At 33.1% G+C, this 22,903-nt stretch overlaps 1 protein-coding gene across 2 annotated transcripts; it reads left to right on the top strand.

The window, feature by feature from the left end:
- The first annotated feature begins 210 nt into the window (after window positions 1–210).
- LOC125074399 (cyclin-T-like) lies at window positions 211–22,792 on the top strand. Of its 2 annotated transcripts, XM_047685727.1 has the most exons (10): window positions 212–272; window positions 410–910; window positions 6,486–6,603; window positions 7,486–7,593; window positions 8,745–8,853; window positions 10,393–10,529; window positions 10,898–11,048; window positions 11,967–12,080; window positions 12,234–13,654; window positions 19,301–22,792. In XM_047685727.1, the coding sequence occupies exons 2-10, from the start codon at window positions 762–764 to the stop codon at window positions 19,337–19,339; spliced, it is 2,346 nt and encodes a 781-aa protein (XP_047541683.1). In that variant the 5' UTR covers window positions 212–272; window positions 410–761; the 3' UTR covers window positions 19,340–22,792. The 2 variants fall into 2 exon arrangements, with proteins under 2 accessions (XP_047541682.1, XP_047541683.1); XM_047685726.1 differs by lacking the exon at window positions 19,301–22,792 and having other exon boundaries at window positions 211–272; window positions 12,234–14,003.
- The last annotated feature ends 111 nt before the right edge of the window (window positions 22,793–22,903 follow it).

Raw genomic sequence — 22,903 nt, forward strand, 5'->3', positions numbered from 1 at the left:
TCCGAATATTCACCACGAACTACGCAATAGGCCGCGAAAAATTCATTAACAAACACATTGTCAAAATCATTTCTTGTTTATTGTTAATTACTTAATAACAATATATCGATGTTCTTTATTCTACCAAACAGAACATAAAAATAATTAACTAATTTTCAAGTCATTAGTAAGGATTTAATTGAAGAAATAACAAATTTCTACGAAGTTAATAAAGAAGTGTATTGTTTCTACAGTGGTGGTCGGCCATTTGCACCGTGTGACAGAGTATTTAGGTCCGTATATTTAAAACCGTTTATTTTTCATGAAAAGTTAATTACTCAGTCTAAAAATATGCACAAACGAAAGTATACATTCTATATTACAAAATCTAACATAGTGATAATGTGAAATGTACCTGGAATTGTTGCAGATCTTCATTCTGTCACCGGAGTCCTCACTGTGAAACCACCAAAAATTTACAATGGCGACCATTTGATTATAGCTACGAAGTTATACAAAAAGTGACCAAATTTTTTTACATAACTTTTCATATAAGTGGTAGTTGTGAATAACTTAATTTTATTTTACTTTTCATTTTGTGAATAATTTTGGTGTTGTTAACTTCAAAATGGTATTTAATATATTGTAAATCAGTCAAATGTTAACGTGGTCTGCATCCGTTCGTCGCTGTCATAGCGCCGTCCTTTTCCCACTCACGCACATAGACGGAGCACAGCTCTCCGTCGTGCTTCTTCGTGGGCAGTCATTGGAATATCCATTCAATGGCTGGAGGACAAGAAAAATGGTATTTTACAAAAGAGCAACTACAGAATTCAGCAAGCCGAAAATGCGGCTTAGATGCGGATAAAGAGCTAGCATATCGGCAGCAGGCCGCGAATCTCATACAAGACATGGGCCAGCGGCTTCAAGTGTATCCTTTTCAAAGTGAAGTGCAATGTTTTTGTCGAGTCATGTGGCTAAAACGTGTATCGAAAGCATCGAAAGTGTTTTATTTATGAAAATACCACTTATTTAGTGTAATTTAGTCAATAAGAAGTGAAAAAGTGCGATCATTAAATTTGGTTTGTCATGACGAAACATCAAAATGTTGACGGCGTCAGGCGGGTCACTTTCGCTCGGATGTCTGGGAAATCCCGTAAGTAGTCTCGATTTCTAAAGGTAAGCGTTCATGCTATGAAATGTTTCATGCTAAACGTTATATATTGTTTTATTTAGGTTATGGTCGCGTGTTGCGTGCTATTTTTTAGGTCAGTGCACTTTGACAGCTGTGTAGGACGCCTGCGCGCTGACGTAGGGATCGACCTGTCTGGTTCTAAATTTAAACGGTTTCATTACGGTACCAACATTTTGCGCGGCAAATTCCGCCGCGTAACGTCAGAGCCTTTCATTGCACGTGTAAATTATACTATGTGCGACCGTAGCTGTGTGAAATTACGATTACAGTAAATAACTCATTCTAGACTCTGAGTCACGTACAGCCTCTCGACGACGATTTCTGTTATTACTTCTACTTCGAGTTAATTAAGTGTTGAAATTGTGGGAAAGAGATGCCACTACCGATAACCTATAGTTCTGGGAATTTTAAACAAAATAAACAACTTCAACACTTTTAGGAAGTTTTCCTGTTTACATGTAATGAAAGTTAAAAAGTCGATATTATCTTGTCACTGACCTACAACACTATTTAATTCTTACCTTTCATTTTTTGTAATGAGTCAATTCACTAGTGACATTGCCTCGTGTGCTAAAAAAGTCGAAAAAAAAGGTGCTTCCCGCTTAGATTATTTTTTTAATGAGTTACAAAGAGTTTTACTACTTTAAATCTTAATAATAATAAATAGTATATTCTGTCATAAAACACTATTTGAATAGGCTATATACAGTGGAGAATTCAGTGCAGTGCAGAGCAGATTCATATTCTGCTAAGTAAAATTTACTTAACTGAATATGAATCAAGTAGTTATTATGTGTTTAAAATATAAAACAATATAAAATTTCTCCAAAATTTTGTGATTAGAAAGTTATTTAGAAAATGTATTTAACCATAATATATAATAACATAAAATACCAGCAGATACAATGCCTTTTGAAGAAGGTTTTATATGTTATACACGGCAGACTATGACTGCTGTGCAAGCTGCTTTATATAAGGGCTGCTTAGTAATGTGAAAGTTGCAAGTTTCATTCTAGCCGCTTGAGCTTTTGTTACCCCCCTCTTAACAGAAGTTTTGCTCTGAAGACAGAAGTTTTAAATATAATATGGATGTATATTATTCAAAGAGATTAATAAAACTTATTAATAGTAAAGTTAAAAACTACTATTGGATTAATTTTGTAATTGATTCCAATTTTCAATATCAGAAAAACTAACCATGAAGCCAAAAGTAATTATTTCGTTTCCAAGGTCTGCTTTTATCTATAAACACACTCAATTTTTTTTTTTTTAATTTATTTTAGCAATGGAAACAGTTTGAATCCTTTCTGGGATTATAAAATTCTCTACATAGTTTCACAAAAGAGTAACAGTAATTTGTAACAGGAGTTTATTTTACTATTTATCTAGATAGTTGTATAAAATTATAATTATGTTTATTCAATCAATGCCATATGAAATAGTACCTAACCCAATTCTTTTATGTATTTCGTACACCTGTTCTGATAACAATTGATTGGGTCCAAGGTTACATTTTCTTTGTTAACACAAAAGTTTGGCATACTTGTTTAAAAATATTTTTGTTTTTTATTTTTTTTTGTAATTAGAATCTTTTTTTTTTAACATAACTTTCATTTTTTTTTTAATTTTGTCTGAAAATGGTTTTTTGGCTATTATTTAAAGATATAATTAATATTATAAATATGGGTAAAATATTAGAGCAGATTACACACACTGTCTGGTGCTTTGACAAAGTATGATCCTTAGATAATTTTGATGAGACATAAAGATTTAAAATTCAGATCAAAGAAACAATAATCTGGCAACAACAACAACTTATTTGGCTTAAACCTGGGCATTCATTGGTTATTTAACCTTTGATTGCCAGCCAATCACCATTTAGACTCAAACCCAATTTTTTTCTGATGTTATAGTTAATATGAATTTCATCAGCGTTTCATGATCTGGAGCTTATTATTATTTTATATGAGAAAGAGATAGCAATATTGTTTAGCTGACAAAGGGAAATTGTAAACATCATAATAATCAACACTAATAAGTAATAAAAGTTAAATTCTGATGTCATCATAATATTGTTTAATTGAAAAAGTATATGTGCACTACGCACACATATAAATATGTGAATACATCCAGATGATTATATATGGTGCAAATCATGGTTGTTATGGATATGTAATTGAGGGTCTGGGTGTGGGAATAATATTTTAGCAGTTTTGGATAATTATTTTGGATTATCTGATTATTTTGTATAGAAAATTGTAAAAGAGAAAATTGAGTAACAATTTAAGAGAGCAGGTCTTTCATGTTAGGCATAAAAAGGTAGCCTACTCCCTTGGAGTTCAAGTTCGCTTCATACCAAATTTCTTCAATTAAATTTGCTTCAGCGGTTGTGTTAGCAACATACAGACAGTTACTTCCGCATTTGTAATATTAGTATCATTTAAATCACAATGTTAATAAATTATTGTAAACCACAAACATATTGTTAAATATATATATGCATATAATTGGTTTGACGAGTCATTATTATTATTGTATGTTAAACATGACTCGGCTGATAAGCGAACAATTAGGTATTTGCTTTAATCTGTATTTTCCGCGTAAATATTATTTGTTTTTCATATTATTTAGCAAATACAATGTAATAATATTGTCATATAATTTAAAAAGAAAATGTTTTTCTTTTTAAATTTGCAAATAATATACCATGCAAAACACTTTACTAATATATATATATATAGAAATAATAATAATTTACCAATAGTTTGTTTTTAAATACCTTAATTACTTTCGTAGTTATAATGAGAGATAGAAAATTGTGGACTTACATAGTATGGTAGTGCTTATTCTGTAGGAATTCGAACCTCAACACTGAACGTGATCGTGATGTCAGAATGATAAACAATTAGACCATTATAATTATAAAAATTAAAGGATGTACGTATGAATACATATGAGTCGGTTTTCAATATTTCACGAGTGAGATGTCGAGTGATTTCTCACAGAATTTGACAGACAGGATGTCGACGCTCAGCAGTGGTAGGATATTGAGCAAGTATGTACCAGCCCCTCATCAGATATTATATCGTCAAACAGTAATAAGTATTGTTGTGTTTCGGTTTGAAGGAGCCAGTAACTATAGGCACAAGGGTCGTATCTTGGCTCCTAAGATAGGTGGCGCATTGGCGATGTAAACGATGCCTAATATATCCCACAGCACCAATGTATATAGGCTGTGGATTACTATGAGATTACTTGCCTACGTGGTTCATTTAACCGCGCCGTTACCGCGCGTAGGCACCTACAATATTGAAAAAGAAAATATTAGATAAAAGAAAGAATGTTCGTGACTAAAGACTGACTGAAGAAAATAAAAACAAAACATATGTGTCACTTACCGTTAAATACAAACCTAAAATAAGTGTACATAACTGTTCAAATGAGTCACACTATAGTTGGAATATCGAGTTCAGTATGACTCATGTCTATAGCTATTGTAGTTTATTTTTGTGTCACTTTTTAACTGTACACAGTATTTACTCGCCATTTAAACATATAATGATGTTGTCCTGACCGATTTTGTCCACGTAGGCAAATCTCAAGTTCAACCGGCAAAATACGCAGGACATACTATATGCCCTCACTCTCGAAATCCGAAGTGACGGTAAGTCCGACACGAATAAAGAGAGTTCAGGTGCAGGAGTAAACGCTTTACATGTGTTCCGATTCATGGGAGTTTACTCACTTTCAACTTCGTGACTCTGGCTTCGTGACTTCTCACTCTTATTGATATTTTTCGATGAAAAAACTCTAATCTTTTTATCGACCTGACCTGGGGTTTCGAATCTGCGGCATTATATATATCTAGATCAACGAGGCAGTTGTTTTAAACACTATTATTTTTATATATCACAATTGAGCTGATCGTAGTCTACTGCTGGGCATACTAGTGCAGTCTGTGGTCGGATTATAATAGGCTAAGATAGTCAAAAAGAGTGCTGAGATTCTTATAGGTTATTTCAATAAAATATACATCCTGAATCGATGTTTAACTAGCTGAAAATTATAAAAGTTTATCTACAGCACATCCTCAACGCCATTTTAATTTCTCGAAGTGTGAATTGAAAAAGTAGCCTATGCCCTACCCCGGTACTCAAACTATCTCCATACCAAACTACATCTAAATCGCTTCAGCAGATTAAGCGTGATGAGTTTATTCCAATTGAAGTAGGAAAAAAGATAAACAAACCTTAGATCTACGTATTTCATGCGATTTGCTAATAACTCTGCTATATTGTTCACTACTAAGAGTTTATGATTAATATATCTTTATTTATAATACAACACTATTGCACTCAACTACTTATTTCCGCTTCAACTTACTTCCAAAATTCCGATAACAGTTTCGTCGTTACTTTCTTGTTTATAATAAAAATATAGATTCCATAACATGACCATACAAAAATGCTTATAAAAACCTAATTAAATAAAGGATATTTTGAATAAGTTTTTTAATAATATATGAATTTTACATGCATACGAAGTTTGTATATAAAAAAAAAACATGTTAAATTTATCTATGATATAGGCGAAATTTAATTTGTTTTTTTTTTTTTATTTATTTAAATTAGAAATGTTTATACTTAAGTGTTACGTGTGCCACATATGTCACGTGTAATATTATTAGTGTTAAATCATTACATAGTCCTCTTTTTTTTTTGCACTGTAATGAAACCGCAATCTTATACGATCGTATCAAAAGTGAAAGTTGCAAGTTTGGTCCGGATTTTGTGCCTGTTGTGTTTAAAGTGTAGCTATAGAAGATATAATTAATAAGACTTCATTTCATTGGTGGATTGGTGACGCATCCGGGTGCGAATGATTTTCATTGGTTGATTTGAAATTTAGGACGCGGGTGATTTCTGAAAAGCGTGTCGTAAGTCTGATACATGGGGAAGTGTTTTCATTGGTCGATAGGAAGCGAATTTAGGATGCGGGCGTGCGACAAAATAAAATATGAATATTATTAAAAACTAACTAAAAATGTAGATTCGAGTTGTTCCGAGAGTTAAGAGTTGCAAATTGGTAAATCTGTAAATTATTCTGAGGTCAAACCCAGGGCATTGAATTCACGTGTTTAATTTGTATATAAAATTCATTCTGCGGTGAAGGAAAATATAGTGGGGAAACCTGGACGTGGTCGATGAGAAAATACCACGTGAGAGAGATGTTGTATATCTATTTATAAGTTTTGGTATATCAATTTACATGTACAATGTACATCAATTTTATATCCTTAACGGCACCACAGTTCTCAGCTATGTATCAATACAGCAATAGTTTATATGCATCGGTTCTACGCGTTCCACTCCTTTACACAGTTTCACAGGAACGCTATTGCCGCTGCAGCACTGTTCCTCGCCGCAAAGGTGAGAACCGAAGGAGGTTTTATATGTCTTTATAATATATCACTAGAGTAAAACTAATATTATCTTTATTTATATACTATGTGTGGCTAGCATACATGTAAATATCAAGCCCAAGTAATAGTAAAAGTTTAATGTATATGACATTGCTATGTTAAATTGCAATTTTGTGGTAAAAGATTTCTAATATAGGTCTATTCACTCACACAGGCGCGTCATTTCATGTACAATTATTATTGTAGACGTGCCTGACTATGGGCTTGAGTGACGTTCGTGCTTATAAGAAGTCTTAGTGTGCGTGAGGTGACTAATAGTAGAGACAGTAAAAAAAATATTATATTACTTATGTATATTTTATTTAATAATAATATATTTAACGTGTAGAGGCGCCTTTGCGAGTGAATATATCTATTTTTCAAGAAGATGAATTTTAGTCTTTTAGAAAAAAAAATCTCAGACATTTAAATTGTACTTGGTGGCTTTGTGCAAACCTGTCTGGGTAGGTACCACCTACTCATCAGATATTCTGCCGCCAAGCAGCTATTCTTGGTATTGTTGTGTTCCAGTTTGAAGGATGATTGAGCCAGTGTAACTACAGGCACATGGGACATAACATCTTAGTTCCCAAGGTTGTTGGCGCATTGACGAAGTAAGGGATGGTTAATATTACTAACAGCGCCAATGTCTATGGGTGGTGGTGACCACTTAACATCAGGAGGTCCATTTGCCGGTCCGACTAAATATTTAATTAATAAAAAATTAAGTCTAGACAGCATTACTAAGTTTTACTGTTCCACATATTATATTAACTAAATTGATGGAGAGGCATTATACTTATGCATATATTTTATTATAAAATATATATATTTTTAATAATAATTTCAGGTCGAGGAGCAACCAAGAAAGTTAGAATATGTAATAAAGGTAGCACATGTCTGTCTCCACAGAGGTGAGGGAGTGAACGCTCTCACCTCTGAACAGTATCAGGAACAGGTGAGACCACATCTCATAATTTTGATATAAAAACTATTTCAATAATTTAGATTACAGACATTTTATGTAAGGTATGAACCCGCCATACAGTGTAAACGGTATATTATTTCATAACCTTTAATTTGATAATTATTAAACTATTTTAAAATTCGTATAAATCTTTAAGAGCGTATAAGTGGTCAGTGATAGCAGATAGAGATAAATCTATTATTATCTCCTTATTTATCTGTATAGTAATATCTATGGCCGCGCCTTCAACTATGTGTTAGGGTGGGGTATATATTCTGTGTGATATAAAACCTATTTGCTATTCTATACTGTAAACTCTGTGATTAATTTAATTCAGCCTTTCCACCGTGATTGTGCAACAAATATACACCATAACTGTTGTTTCATCCATTCTGTCATCTTTACCTAAAATAAAATTGGAGTGTCTGTTTGTAATATTAAAATAACCCATTTTTACTAAATGAATATACACGGTACATATAACAAAATAACATTTTTTACAATTTTTGTCTGTCTGTCTGTTTGTTCCGGCTAATCTCTTTAACGGCTGAACCGATTTCGACGGGACTTTCACTGGCAGATAGCGGATGTAATAAGGAGTAACTTAGCTTTTATTTTAGAATTATATATAGAATAAAAATAAAATCACGCTACAATATCCAAATAACTTAAATTTAAACAACGCGCACGTAGTCGCGGGCACAGCTATTTTATAATATTACTAACACGGAAATATCAAATAAATAATACATTCATTATATTGCATCAACGGGTGGTGTGATAATATGGACGTCAATATATATTATGTATCTAACGATAAGATAATTCTAGAATATATGTTCTTGTATAATCTAAGTATGTATCTAGACGTCATAGGTGTGGTATGATTTTTTATGGTGTACTTTCTAGGTAGGTTTATTAGTAATTTCTTTAAGGCGTTATTTAGTTTGCAGTTATATTCTTTAGTTTTATGAATTGTAACTTTTGTTGTCTTGTAGAGATTTTAAACAATTCTGTTAAAATATTTCGAAACAACAGTCTCCATTTTTTTTTATTACTAGTAAGGTTGTTAGGTTTTTTTATTCATATTAGTAACGTGAAATATTATTATAATTTTAAAGTGAGAACGTCGTCTATTCCAGGCGCAGGACTTGGTTTTCAACGAGAATGTCCTGCTACAGACATTAGGTTTCGATGTAGCGATCGACCACCCGCACACGCACGTGGTGCGCACCTGCCACCTTGTAAAAGGTGAGACGCGTTACGGCCACGCTGCACGGCAGCTCGTGCACCACTGAGAGATCCGAGCATGTTAACGCGGCACGGTCGAGTCGCTTTTACGACGCGGGTGGTGGGGAGGACGGCTCGGATTGGATCTATTTGAATTGTAACGGTTCTTTAAATGTTTGATTTTCATTGGCAACGATTTGAAAAATTCTACACTTGTCTTTCTTATTACACAACAATGCATGCATGAGCTTGAGCCAATTTCAATGGCAGTAGGAGTAAAGATAAACAAATCATAGATTTACGTATTTCATGCGATTTGCTCTGCTCTGTTATATTAATGAACATAAAAAAAAACCTTGATAAACATATTTTTTACTTAGATTTTTGTTCCAAAGGTCCCATGAAATCATTGCCGACATTCAAAACGTATTTTTCAACCGTCCATACTATCTCGACTAACGTATTCATCAATTCAATGTATAGCTGTTTATTAGTTTTACTCCTCCTGCCATTGGAATAGACTTTAATATTTCCTGAGATCTTAGATTCATTTGAAAATCTATTTATATATGAAATCATGACTAATTAATAATATTATCGTGCTGTTACAAAGTAACAACACGAGTTCCTTATCTTTAAATCAGTAGTTGATTTTGATGTAGATACAATTATTTCTCGGATCCGTCGATATAAATAAAATAAATTATTATATTTCGACGTTGTAACAATTCAAGATGAATATTAAGATTTAATTTGTTTTATAAGCGTTCTTTATATTTATTTTAAATGTTTTGCGTTTGACAGTCTGTTGAGGTACATGACTTAGCTCACCACTATGACCGGAAGGAAATGTTAAGTTTGGCAAACTTAGAAAGTCATGCAAGCATGCCTATTCCAATGGCAAGACGACTTGGAGACGAATAAATAAATATGACCTTGAATTGACTTAATTCCATTGGTCGAGATATCAAATAATCTTTGGTATCATTTTGGCGGCGAAGTTTTTGTAGAAACTTTGGAAATATATAGACAACAACTGCGCTTAATATAGCAGAGTTCAGAGTTGTTCGAAAATCGCACGGAATATGTAAGTCTTAGGCTTATTCATCTTAATTCTTCAAATGTTCAAATGAAAATCAAACATTAGCTTAGAAGTCCGGACCGTCCTTAGTAACTGCGTAGACGAGGCCGTGCCTGCGTGCTATAGCGCGTACCGACGGGCCAAGTATCTCTATTTACGAGTTTATAAGGTATGTGTAATTGTCAGTCTATGTGTGTCCTACCCGTTTCGATATTATTTTAGGAATTTCGTCTCACGATAAAGCAACGAATGTCATGTGTGGGATGAAGTTTTTTTTTTTTTTTTTTCGTAGCGAATTGTAGAAATTATGTAATGGAAGAATTTATTTTAATTTATATCTACGCTTATCGAAAGAGGTTTTAATATAACTTTTTTAAACATTAAATGCAATATTAGAGTGACCTTGATCGTATTACTAGAATTCTTAAATCGAATTATAGTAATTTGAGAAACGAAATTAATATTGATATATTTTACAGCGCCCAAGGATTTGGCTCAAACATCATACTTTATGGCGTCAAACAGTCTGCATCTCACGACGATGTGTCTCCAGTACAGACCGACGGTTGTCGCTTGCTTCTGCATACACCTGGCATCGAAGTGGAGTAATTGGGCGGTGAGTTTATGTATGATACAGATATGTCGGGAAAACGGGCCACCTAATGGTAAGTGATATTAGATATTAGCGCCCATAGATATTAGCGCTTTAAGAAATATTAATCATTCCGTACATCGCCAACGCGCCACCAACCTTGGTAATTAAGATGTTATATCCCTTGTGTCCCTCTTCAATACTAAGTATTTCTGATTGGTGGTAGAATATAAAGTGAGATGAGTTTTTTGTCATCGAATTGACGAGCACGAGAAAAGACGAGCAATTGAAAGAAGAGAATATGTGATTAGTGGTAGAATATCTCCCCTTGTATCAAGAACTTGGGGTTGTTCTGATGTCTACAGCTTAATGAACAAATTCGTTTATTCCAGATACCGCAATCGCACGAAGGCCGGCACTGGTTCTCGTACGTGGACCGCAGCGTGACGACGGAGCTGCTGGAACGGCTGACGGCCGAGTTCCTTCACATATTCGACAAGTGCCCGTCGAGGTTGAAGCGGAAAATGATGACAATGTCAAACAGTAAGTACATTTATGTCATAAATTATATTATAGTTGATGATTCAGGACACGTACGAAACACTTGCGCGTTCCTCATAAGCATCGCAAATATCTGGAGTACCCCCCCAACCTCTTTGGCCACTTTTTAATCAAATGTAAATCTTCTACACAAGTGAGTTTCACTTTAGGTTGTATAATTAGTTTCGTGGGAGAAAAATGTTTGTAATACGATTATATAGATGATAAAAAATCGTGGAGTTAATGCTTATTGACTTCCAGGCAGGATATATTACATACATATATAATTGTATTTAACTAACATGACTGTATTTTTAGATGTTGAAAAATCGTAACTACTTGTTTTGCTTGTCGGTTCTTCTCTGTAAAATCTACACTCCAAACCGGTGGTAGTTTTACTTAATATAGTTTGTTAAATGACGATTCAAAAGTGCTTGTAAAAGCCTACTTGAATAAAGTATATTTGGATTTGCCACTGAATCTATTTCGAGGGAACATGGTACGAAGCTAGCTTGATCCCTAAGGACGTACATAGGATACTTTTTTCATTCTTAAACGGGGCAATGTTGGGGATGAAGTGTTGTATACAAAATCTTTAAACATTGTTATCATGTTCCACGCGGGTTATATTATATATATGTTCAGCTAGTATTATATATATGATAAGTGCGATAAAATATTAATCCTCAATTGTACAATTCAATCGATAACGGCACGAGGGTTTAATATATGATGATTTAATCGTTTAAAGGGTTTCCATAAAAGTATTAGACATTCTAAACATAATATAGATTGTAGATTATCCGGCAAGAAATTAATTAGTTAATCATTTCCGATATTTGAGAATATCTATTGATAGTTCTGGAATGTTATTATCTAATATTTTTTGTTATATTGTATTGAATGTAATGTGTTTTCAAGGTGGAGGCTCCCCGGGAGCGCACCCGCCCGGCTCGGCGGTTGCGAACTCTCCCTTCGACAAAAACAAGCACTCGCTCGTCAACAGCGATGAAATCGACAAGTCATTTGATAAAGGTAGTAACTTAAAATATAAAATTTATTAATTAATAAATTATAAAATTATATCATAAAATGTTATTAATTATTAAGTACTCCGTTAATGATTACATTATTTATTTCACTTAAAATACAAATCTCAATACTAATAATTATTGTGTACTTGAACAGAATATGAACGCGAAAGGCGACGTCAACAACCCCCGGGAGGTTACGTGCCGGCAACCGCGCCACCGAACCCCACACAACCACAGAAAATAGATTACAATCTATACAGAGAGAAACGGGAGAGAGAAGAGAGAGAGAGACGGGAGGAGAGGGAGAGGCGACAACAACAAACTATTCAAAGGCCAGGGGTTCCTCAACCGAATCCAAGGCCGAACCCACCACCACCACACCACCGACCCTCCAGCCAACACCACAAACCTCACCATCCTTGGCCCCACAAACCGCCCCATCACAAACCGCCTCACGATCACAGGCACAGACAACTACCCGTACCTTCGACTTCTTCAAGTCAGCCGGTGGTTCCGCATCAGCCGGAAGTCCCCCAACGTACCCGTCCACCGTCTTTATTCTCACCAGAGAATACTACCCCAGCGGTTGCGGCGTCTGCACCCAGACGACCCCCCTCGAACCCCCAACAGAGGCCTAGGCCGGAACCTAGACCGGTTCCCAATTTACCTCAACCTCCTCCAAACGTAGCACAGGAACAAAAACCTCATTCAGCCAGTCCACACAAAAAACGTCCAGACCCCACGGCTGTTGTTCGAGACATGCAACCCCCTGCCATTCTATCGCCCTTCTCGTCACCCCCTAACAAAGAAATGAAATCTAGACAGAGATTGCCTTCAAACTCTGAACCTGAATTAGTACCTGTAGTTAAAAAAATTGATGAAACGCCCGGTTATGAAAACGTCATTAGGGACTCTCAGCGCGGCAACGCTATCAAAACTAGACAGCCCGAGAGGAAGCCCGACACGAGGTCTCTGAACGGTATCGAAACGGATCCCACTCTCGTATCGAATCTCCTCAAGGAGAGCTTAGTGAAACCGGTTCCCATTACCGTCCCGACGGAGAAGAAATCGCCCGTGGAGGTTAAAAAGGAACCGGTGATAGAGACGCCCGCGCCCCCACCGGCTCCCCCACCTCAATTGGAGCCCCCTCCCGTCCCCCAACCCCAGCCTCAGCCGATCCCTCAGCCGACCGAGGAGTCGGAACACAAACACAAGAAAGAGAAGAAGAAGAAGGACAAACACAAACACAAGGATCGCGACAAATCGAAAGAGGAGAGAAAGAAACACAAGAAGGACAAGGACAAGGAGAAGAAGGCGGAACCTCTCCCCCCCGCTCCCGAGACGGACGGAACCCTCCGGATAACGATACCGAGGGAGAAGCTGTCGACGAGCCCCGGGCTCAAGATAAAGATCCCCAAGGAGAGGCTCGCCGTCCCGCCGCCGCCGCCGCAGAACGCCGGCCTCAAGATCAAGATATCGAAGGAGGTGCTCGAGACGTCGCGCAAGCGGCCGGCGGGCGACCACGCGGGCCCGCCGCACAAGCTGCCGCGGCCCGAGGCCCCCCACCCGAACAAGGTAGGCACCTGGCCCGTCCCGCCCCCTTACAGGCCCCCGCTGCCGTACTACATGGTGCGGCCGCCGCCGCCGCTGTACTACGGCATGCGCATGGACGGCTACTTCTACGGCGCCATGTTCCCGCCGCCGCGCGCGCCGCCGCCGCTGCCCAGCACGCCGCCGCCGCCCGTGCCGCCGCCGCCGCCCGAGTGACGCCGGCGACCCCTCCAGCGGGCTGCGACGATTGTTTGCTCTATTCACTTACTTTAATATTTCCACAAAACTTTTTTCGAAAAAAGTATATCTTCAATCTATACTTATTCTATAATATTCTTAAAGTTTTACTTTTTTTTATAAGAACAATTATCGTAGCCTTGTTATTTAAAAAAAAAAAGAACAGAATTCAAAATATTTTTGATTTGTAATTATTAAATAGATATTTCTATTTAATCATAAATGTATATATTTTATAAAGATCTATTTAACATAGTACATACTTTATTTCTTTATTGTTAAATATTTACAATTTTTAATCTTTAAATAATTTATCATTCTAAATGTACAAATTTTATACTATACAAAGTTATAGGTGCTTATTGTATAATACCGCATTTAATTTAACAAGTGAATACTTTAAATCATCGGTTCTCAAACTTCATTCAAGCGACACCCACGATCTTAAAAAATAAATCCTAATAATATCTATATATATGAACCTCTATGAAAGGAAAAATTTATTACCTTTTTCTCCAATTTGTCGACAGCTTTTTTTTATCGAATTTCTACCACTAACAAAGTAAGCTCTATCTAACTAATCTCAAATCCAACAGTCTTTTAAATGATAATCCCAACTAACTTTATAAGTGAGTTTGTCTGTTACGCTTAACGTCGTAACTGCTCAACTTATCATCATATAATTTTACATTATCCTCAGACGTTCAGACTTAGTTAGTACGAAATGGGAGCTGCCGCCATTTTACATTTTTGATGACGTCATAACATACGAGTCTAGAAGTTTCCATAGATCTATTTGTTAAATCAAATGCGGTGTTTAGGCTTAGCTATAAATAGTATCATATACATTCATATATAAACAGGGTAAATTGCATTGGCAGGTATCCTTGATAACGCCGTAGTCGTTTTTAATATATTTTATAAGTATATTAGTGCCTAAACTTGACTGCTTGTGACAAAATATTTAATATTAATATATTTATATACAGTAGTGATATATAAACTCGTTATTAGAAATATATCTATATAATCTATATATAATATTAAGATAGTTACACATCTATGCTAAGTAAAATTATATAAAAAAATCGGTTTAATATAAAGTAACAGTCACATCATTGCTCGGTGTTTGTATTAGGTTGGCGAGAGGATATGACAGAGTTGTTACAACATTTGAATATTTATTTTTAACGAATTTAAATTGACGTTAATTATGACTTAACAAATATATTTTATGTCTGACTTAGTTTTTGTTGTGCTTATTATTTTTTATGGCATTGTTGGACGAGCATATGGGCCACCTGATAAGTGGTCACCACCGCCCATAGACAATAGTGCAGTAAGAAATACTAACCATTCCTGACATCGCCAATGAAACCTGCTTTATTGTGTTGATGGAATTTCTATGTCTATTAAACCAGAGAGAGTAGAGTGGAGTGATGAAAAAAGCTCAAATGTAATTTTCGATTACCAGTCCGGTCTAAAATCACTAAGTACTATGATCTTTATAGGTTGTTATAAACAACATATAACATAATTTTACGGTAACATACGTAATTTTTTAAAGGCGAATTCAATTTTTTTTTCTGAGTGCTTAGTAATTAGTATACTAAGAGACTTACTATAAATTTTCAGTTATAACAATTCGTGTTTTATATATTTTCTCGTCAGTAAACTGTTGTCCCGCTCACTCGTTCAATAAACGTCAAATCGATTCGTAATACAGATGTTTTCGGTTACACAGACTATACACTAAATGGTTTATAAAATCTTACGATGCTTTTTTTTTCTATTTGACATTCCAATGTTTATAGCTAAAAGCATTTTTTTATATAAATCCGTTAAAAACGTTTTTATCTCATATAATGATTTAAAGTCGCCATTATTAACATTTTACACGTCTAAACTAAATACAAAATGGCTGTCGTTTTTAATATACATAAAAATCATATTTTTTATAACATTTTCAATTGTTGATATATAGTAGAATATTTAATTGTTAAATTATGAGAAAATAGTTACATTACGAATAAAATATTTTTATATACTTATCCACAGATTATAAGTGTTAATAAGATACAACTAGACATATATATATATACCTTACATATGAACGTTGTTTAGTGGGTATTTAGTTAAACATCGTTTTGTCTCGTTCTCCCATAGCTGATTTGACATTCGAAAGAAAGAGACAGTAGATTTTATTTAATTACCACTTGACAACATTTGTACGTAAACATCGAATGAATTTTTAGAAATATTATCGAGTGCGTCCGTAATTCATAAAGACACAGCCATACTTGTGACTAAGTGTAATCATATATTTTAAAATCGCTGTAGTTGTAATAATGTTCAGAATTTTAAAACCAATCATGTATAATTCAGCTTCGCTTGTAAATAACGTCGATATTCGTTAAGTTTAAAAATATATTTTTAAAGTGTTATACGAAATCACGAGAAGAAATTCTATTTTTTTTTCTATTTAGCTTTTGTTTTTATGAATACTATAATTAAAACGTGTTTGTCGACCCACACTAATGCACAGATGGATGTGTTGATTTATATAGCTAAAAAGCGTGAAAATTAAACTATTAACTTATCTTTGAATATTTAAAATATATACCATATATGTATGTACTAAAATTGTAATTGTTCCAAGAAGTAAAAAAAAACTTACAGGGATTCAGAACATTTTTTTAAAGTCAGTTAAATTTTAAAAACTACACGCACACAATTCTACAATTTTCATGTACCTTTAAATAAATGTATTAACATAAGAATTGATAACATTGAGTGTTTAAATTTATACAAATATGAATTAAAAATAGTTACTTTATAAATTTTGTCCTCGTGGAATGGTGGTACCTTTCATGTTGATTATTGTAACGAAGTTCTTCAACGCGGTTTACACTAGAGTGAACTGTCAGAATCAGTCACGTAATGAAAAAGAGTTTTGTCTCCAAGCGACCATGTTCTCTGTCTCTTTCTGTTATATACGTCTCAATATATCGTTATTTAAACTATTTTTTTTACGTTTAATTAATTCACAGTTTTTCTTGACATTTAATTATTCTCAAGCTCATTTTGTATTTATTTAATTTTGTCTTTTATTTAATACGTACTTGTTCCAATAAGGTTCACGATACACTTTTTTATGATTGACATGTGATGACTACTTGCTCTGGCTAGATTATACGTTGAATAATACTATACCTACATAATAGTTAAAAGAAATTCATAGACCACTGAAACACGCTGTATATATTGGTACAAATTTTATGTCAAAATATTCAAGAGAGTTTTAGATTTTTAGATTTATTTAGTTTTTTTTTATGTTATATTGTCTTCTCTTTCCTTTGTATATTATATATTTATTAAACAATTTTTCCATACATATAAAGCAATCTTACAAAATCATATAGTATATACATAGTATATGTTTATGTTACTTTGTGTATTTTATATATTCTAATACAGAGTAAAATGTTCTCGATTTGTGCGTTAATGTGGGTTGAAAACTATTATATTATTAAAACGATTATTTTAAGTGTTAAATAAAATCTCATTTTAAATCTGTGGCCTGATGCTATTAGGGTTAATGTCCATAGAGCTTGTTATCATAATCAGAAAAGAACAAAAGATATTGTTTGTTGCATAAGTATGTGAAACTTATTTAACAAAAAAAAAAAGAAAAAGATTTAGTTAATGGCATAATGTGGTTTAGGTCTTACTCAATAAATGTACTTAGGCCCTTTTAGCATCAGGCAACAGAAATTATTTTAATGAATATATTTTTTATATACTTCTCAATGTTAATTAAGTTAATTAAATATTATTTTATTATGTAATTTTATATATTTTCCATTTAAAAAAAAAACTTAATTCAGAACACATTACCATATCAGCTTTAATTTAATATAGTTTTAATTTATATCATTATATTATGTACCCTGTTATATATGATTTATTTAAAAAAAAAAAAATTGCTCAAAAATGTAGGAAAAATATATTTAAATAATACAGGGTTTTGTCAATATAGTGTTCCTTAGAGCTGATATCGCTCTCAGCCAATCTTTAAGTATTAAAAAAAAAAAAACGAGTTTTTACAAAAGAAAGTAACCAAAAAGTTTTTATACAGTTATTGGTTTTCGTTTCAAATTTGGAATGTTTTTGTGAAAGCGTGAGGTTTTTTTTTTGTATATAACTTATATTGTAGTGGTGCCATTTCTGTTACCATTTTACCGTAGTTTTTAAATGGAAGAGACGATTTAGTTATGTTTTTTTTTGTAATATGCATATTTTAAACAGTACTTAATTTTTTTTTTGTAGATTATCTGTTAAGTTTTAAATAAGTTTCATTTAATATTAGATAAATTATAAAAAAATGTAAATCATTATAAAAATGAGATTATCCTTACGAATTTAATTAATAGAATTGTTAATTTAGTAAATAAATTTATATTTTGTAAGGTGACTCTTTAATTTTTATAAGGAACGAGGATAAGAAATTGTTTTTTTTTTTTTTTAAATTAAAACATCACGCTGTGAAATGTTTGAATTTTATTTTTATTTTCGACACCAAATAGGTTATACATGTTGTTTTTTTTTTAATGATGAATTTTATACAATATTTTAAAATGACCGTGTTTGACGTAGTTGCTAGAATCATGGTAATTCTGACCACGATGCAAGCAATAATCTAATTGTTTTTTTTTATTATCTGTGTAATGTGCATGTGTGAACTTTTGCTTAACACGTTTACTTTGTACGTTTGTTTCTTTACAATCACATGGTTTATATGGCACCTTTTTTATAATGTATTTATGTATTATTTAGCTGTTGTTCTTTTTTTTTTTTATTATTCGTGTATATTTATAACAGCTAATTAATAGCCTGCGCGCAGCTGTGTATATCGTGTCCTGTGGGGCTCCTAAATTACTATTCCAATTTCTTTTTCTTTTTTTTTTTAAAAGATTTTGGAGTAGTACTTTCTAAGGCTTAGGATGCAATTTCACTGAATAACCGCTGGGGTCTTTTTCGCTTCAGAAATTGGTGGCGGGTTGCTTTTTATAGTTGGGATTGCGTTTAAATACTTTTCGATCAAAATATAAAGCGTTCCCAGCTATAAATAAACTATCAACGAATCGACGGGTGTTATTTTGAATCGTACCAGATTCGATGTATCTACCGTCGGTTTGTATGATGGTGAGAACGCGCGGCGGTGGTATATGAAAATCGCCTTAAAATATAACACACTAATATATTGCAATAATGTGTCAACGATAATTAATGATTGTCACCTCCGATTGGTCGACGCGATCAGTCCCTGTACTCCGATTGGTTGACACACGATTGTAATACCCCGCCCCGCGTGTAGCCTCACTAGGAACGACGACACACGGCTGTGCGCACTCAACGTGGCTCGTATTGCAGGTCGACCACACACTCGGCAACGGGCACCCGGGCAAGTGACACCACACATCCCGTAGCGCTACGTGTGTCGACGTTCCTCATCAACAAACGGACCTCACTAGTGTAGTGTAATTACTACCGGTTTTATTTGTTTGTAACTCTTTTTTTTTTATTTCCTCCCCACACTCATGGTCACACGCGACGTGTCGCGATGCTTGGGCGTTTGATGTTAGTTTCATCATTTTTATTTCTCGTGTCGATTTTTTTTTTTTTTAATTCGTTCTTGTTTCGAATATTGACTATTTTTGTAAATGGAATGTTAGTTTTGCGATGAAAAGTGATGGAACTATATGGTTTGAGAATTGTGTTTGTAAATATGGGACGAATTGTCTTTTTTTTTTTAAATCGGAAATGTATATAAAATTAATTATATAACCAGTCGCGTCTAATTATTCTAATGCCTGCATTTTGGATATAAAGTTAGCCCAATGATTGACTGAAAAAGCATTGTTCCCGCTTTGTTCAAAACAAGTTGAATTGTATTTTAATCGATTAATTTGTATTTATATATAAAGTGATAGTGGATTTCATATCGATTCTGTAATCGAAAAGTTAACGAATATCTTATCGTCATATAAACTCAAATGAACATGAATTAAGTTTTGTTGTACAGGAGTGGATTTGATTCGGAATATTTTTAAATATAGTGTCTGTTTTGTGATATGTTTGATTCTATTTTTGTAATACATATATGTCAATAAAATGATTTTACACTTAAATAATTGTTAGATAACAAAGTCTCAAATTTTGTCGCCATTTTGCCGTAAGGCTAAATCCTCTCCTGGCTTTTTTAATCAACGAAATAATAAAACATTAAGTAAATAATGGAATAAAATAGTGAAACGTACGTTAAATATTTTCATTCCAAAATCGAAATGAAATTCTTAGTAATCAACAAGTTCCTTGTATGCTTTTTGGATATATCCATCTTACTAATGATAATTGATAAAACTGATAAAAGATTTTTAAATATTCGAATTATGACAGTTCGCTATGCCTTATAAATGTTATAGAATTCCATAAATAAATTCATAATTAATGCCTGTTTAATCTTTCGAACCAGAGATGGCGCTGTATGTACATTTAAACGAGCTATTGTTTGGTTTTCTTTACTGTTTAACGTTTAGTAGTAAACCACCCACCCACTGGCATTACATTATCGCCAGAGTGTCGGGTATACAGCAGTCAATAGTCTAGTTTTATATTAATATCCGGCTCGAAGGACCATAATCAATCAGACTCAATTTCAAAGTTTCAAAGTTAAAAAAAAAATTAATATACTTACCATAGCTCCGATTTCTTGCATTTTTCCGGGATTAGAAGTGATCTGTGTCTCTTCAGCCCATAAATTGTATGGGAGAAACATGTCGATAAAATATATTATGAATATTTGTACAGATTAACAATTGTACAATATAATTACATAATACAAAACATTAGTAAGAATTAATCAATGACACTAAACTCTGATCTTTTGACTTGTGACACTCATGGGGTCAATAAACTTGACACTCACAGCTGACTGATTGTTTGACGATAATGCTGTCCTAGTAACTGTTGAGCTGATATTGTTATAGGAGTTTTTCTGATAATATTTCTCTATTAGTCTGGAGTTTAGAAATGAAACTTCCTCGAAAGCACGCAAAAGCATGCGAATACTGAACCCCGAAATACTTTTATATGTGATTGTGGTCCTGTCCAATATTGCGTTTAAGAACGCACTTGTGATCTAATGATAGCTTGATTAAACGTAAATAAGACGTCTTTAATATATCTATAATCGAAGTTAATATATAAACATAAATAATAATATTCTCTCGTAAAGTAAAAGCCTTCGAATAAAAAGCACAATATGTTCACATTTTATATGAAATAATGTTAAATATCACATAGCAATAATAGAATTGAAGTAGTTTTATAGCAACTAAAAGATATAGACTGAGATTTTAAATATGTATGTACATTTATATTAAACTTAGAAACCAAAATAATACCCAAAATTACTTAGATGTAAAATTTGCCTCAATTTTTTTTTTTTATCGATAAGTAATTTCATTGTTTGTTTTGTCTGAAAAGGCGAAGGTAATTGAATCATACAGCCTATAAGTAATATCGAATTGTTTTGTTTCAATTTTCAGTAAATGAATACTTTAAAGTTATTTTAATTGTAATCTTAGTATTTTTAAAAAAGTAGAATATATTTTAGTTGAATTTTATTCGTCATTAAGTGACTACGAAAATAATTAGCTTATAGTTTTAATGTAATTGTAGTGTAGGGGCCGCTTAGTATATTTTTTTTCGTCTCTGGCAGGCCCAAGACTAAACATTGAGTTTTTTTTTTTTTTTTTAAATTAAATACCATTTGAAAAAGTAAATTTATCTGTGGCTGTGAAGACCACTGCAGTCTTAATTTAAAAATTAGATAACATTTTTTTTTTAGTTAAATAGTTTATCCGTTAAGATAGTGTATTGAATTTAATTTCGATATGTGACGGTTCTTATGATATACTGACGATTTAACTTAGGTGCGTTGAAGTTAAGTGAATAAATTTAAAAATGTATGAATAAATGACCTAACTAGTAATGTTTGTGAACGAAATGTGTCCGTAAGTGCTGCAATTATTTTCATATAAATAATACTTAATGTCCGTTATAAATCTTACGTCCTTGACCATGTGGTCATTTCATGTGTTTAGAAATAGCTAGAGAATGTAGTATTTTAAAATCGATAAGTAATCGTTTCTTATATAAGACTCGATGAAATTAGATCGTTGACACATTTTTTTTCTCTTAAGATGAAAATTAAAAAAAAAAGTAATAATTTTTAGTCGTAGACGTTTATCGTTAGAATTATTTCTTTTTAATATAGAAATAAGACGTGTAAATTTTGTAAATTATATACGAATTCGTAAGTTAGACGATTCTAGCGTTATTTTTCATTATCGAGATGATTAGAATTATAATGTCGGATAGCTTCGATTCGAGTATTATTTGGGAAAAAACTCGGATCGGATTTAAAAATAATAATAATATTTCCGAACAAAGTGGGACAATGTACGTTATTAACATATTTATTATTAATAAAAAAAAAAGAAGAAGAAGAAATACTGTATAATAAAATTATCTAAATAGGGTACGGCCACGGTTCTTAATGCTGAAATAATACATGTGATAAAACAGTTTGAAATCAGGTATATAATGGTTGTAACTAGAATTGTTGTCTAAATGTGTATACGTACGTTCGTTTTGTAATCGCCTGTTGGGTGACCCTGAAATTTTTAGCTTTTGTACAATTTAATCGCTTGAATCGTGGTCGACACGTTCAGGGCAGCCCTCTTGGATTCTGACCAAAAACTTAGCTAAAATGTATGCGAAAAAACAAAGTATTAAGAAATTAAAAAAAAAAAAAAATAGCATATCTATATATTTGGAATTTATTTCGCCGTTTAATTACTTGCTCTTCTAATAACCAAAGTATTTAATTTAAATATGTACACGAGATAAAAAACATATGGACGGTTTATGTTTTTCTAATTCAATATTATGTAATGTTAATATTATTAT

The sequence above is a fragment of the Vanessa atalanta genome, chromosome 27, assembly GCF_905147765.1.
Source record: "Vanessa atalanta chromosome 27, ilVanAtal1.2, whole genome shotgun sequence".
Lineage (NCBI taxonomy): Eukaryota > Metazoa > Arthropoda > Insecta > Lepidoptera > Nymphalidae > Vanessa > Vanessa atalanta.

What these genes read in the sequence shown, in the direction of transcription:
- LOC125074399 (XM_047685726.1), top strand. Translation starts at nt 762, where the DNA reads ATGGCTGGAGGACAAGAAAAATGGTATTTTACAAAAGAGCAACTACAG. An exon ending in CACCTGCCACCTTGTAAAAG is followed by an intron (nt 8,854 to 10,392) that starts GTGAGACGCGTT and finishes TATATTTTACAG; the next exon opens with CGCCCAAGGATTTGGCTCAA. An exon ending in CGACAAGTCATTTGATAAAG is followed by an intron (nt 12,081 to 12,233) that starts GTAGTAACTTAA and finishes GTACTTGAACAG; the next exon opens with AATATGAACGCGAAAGGCGA.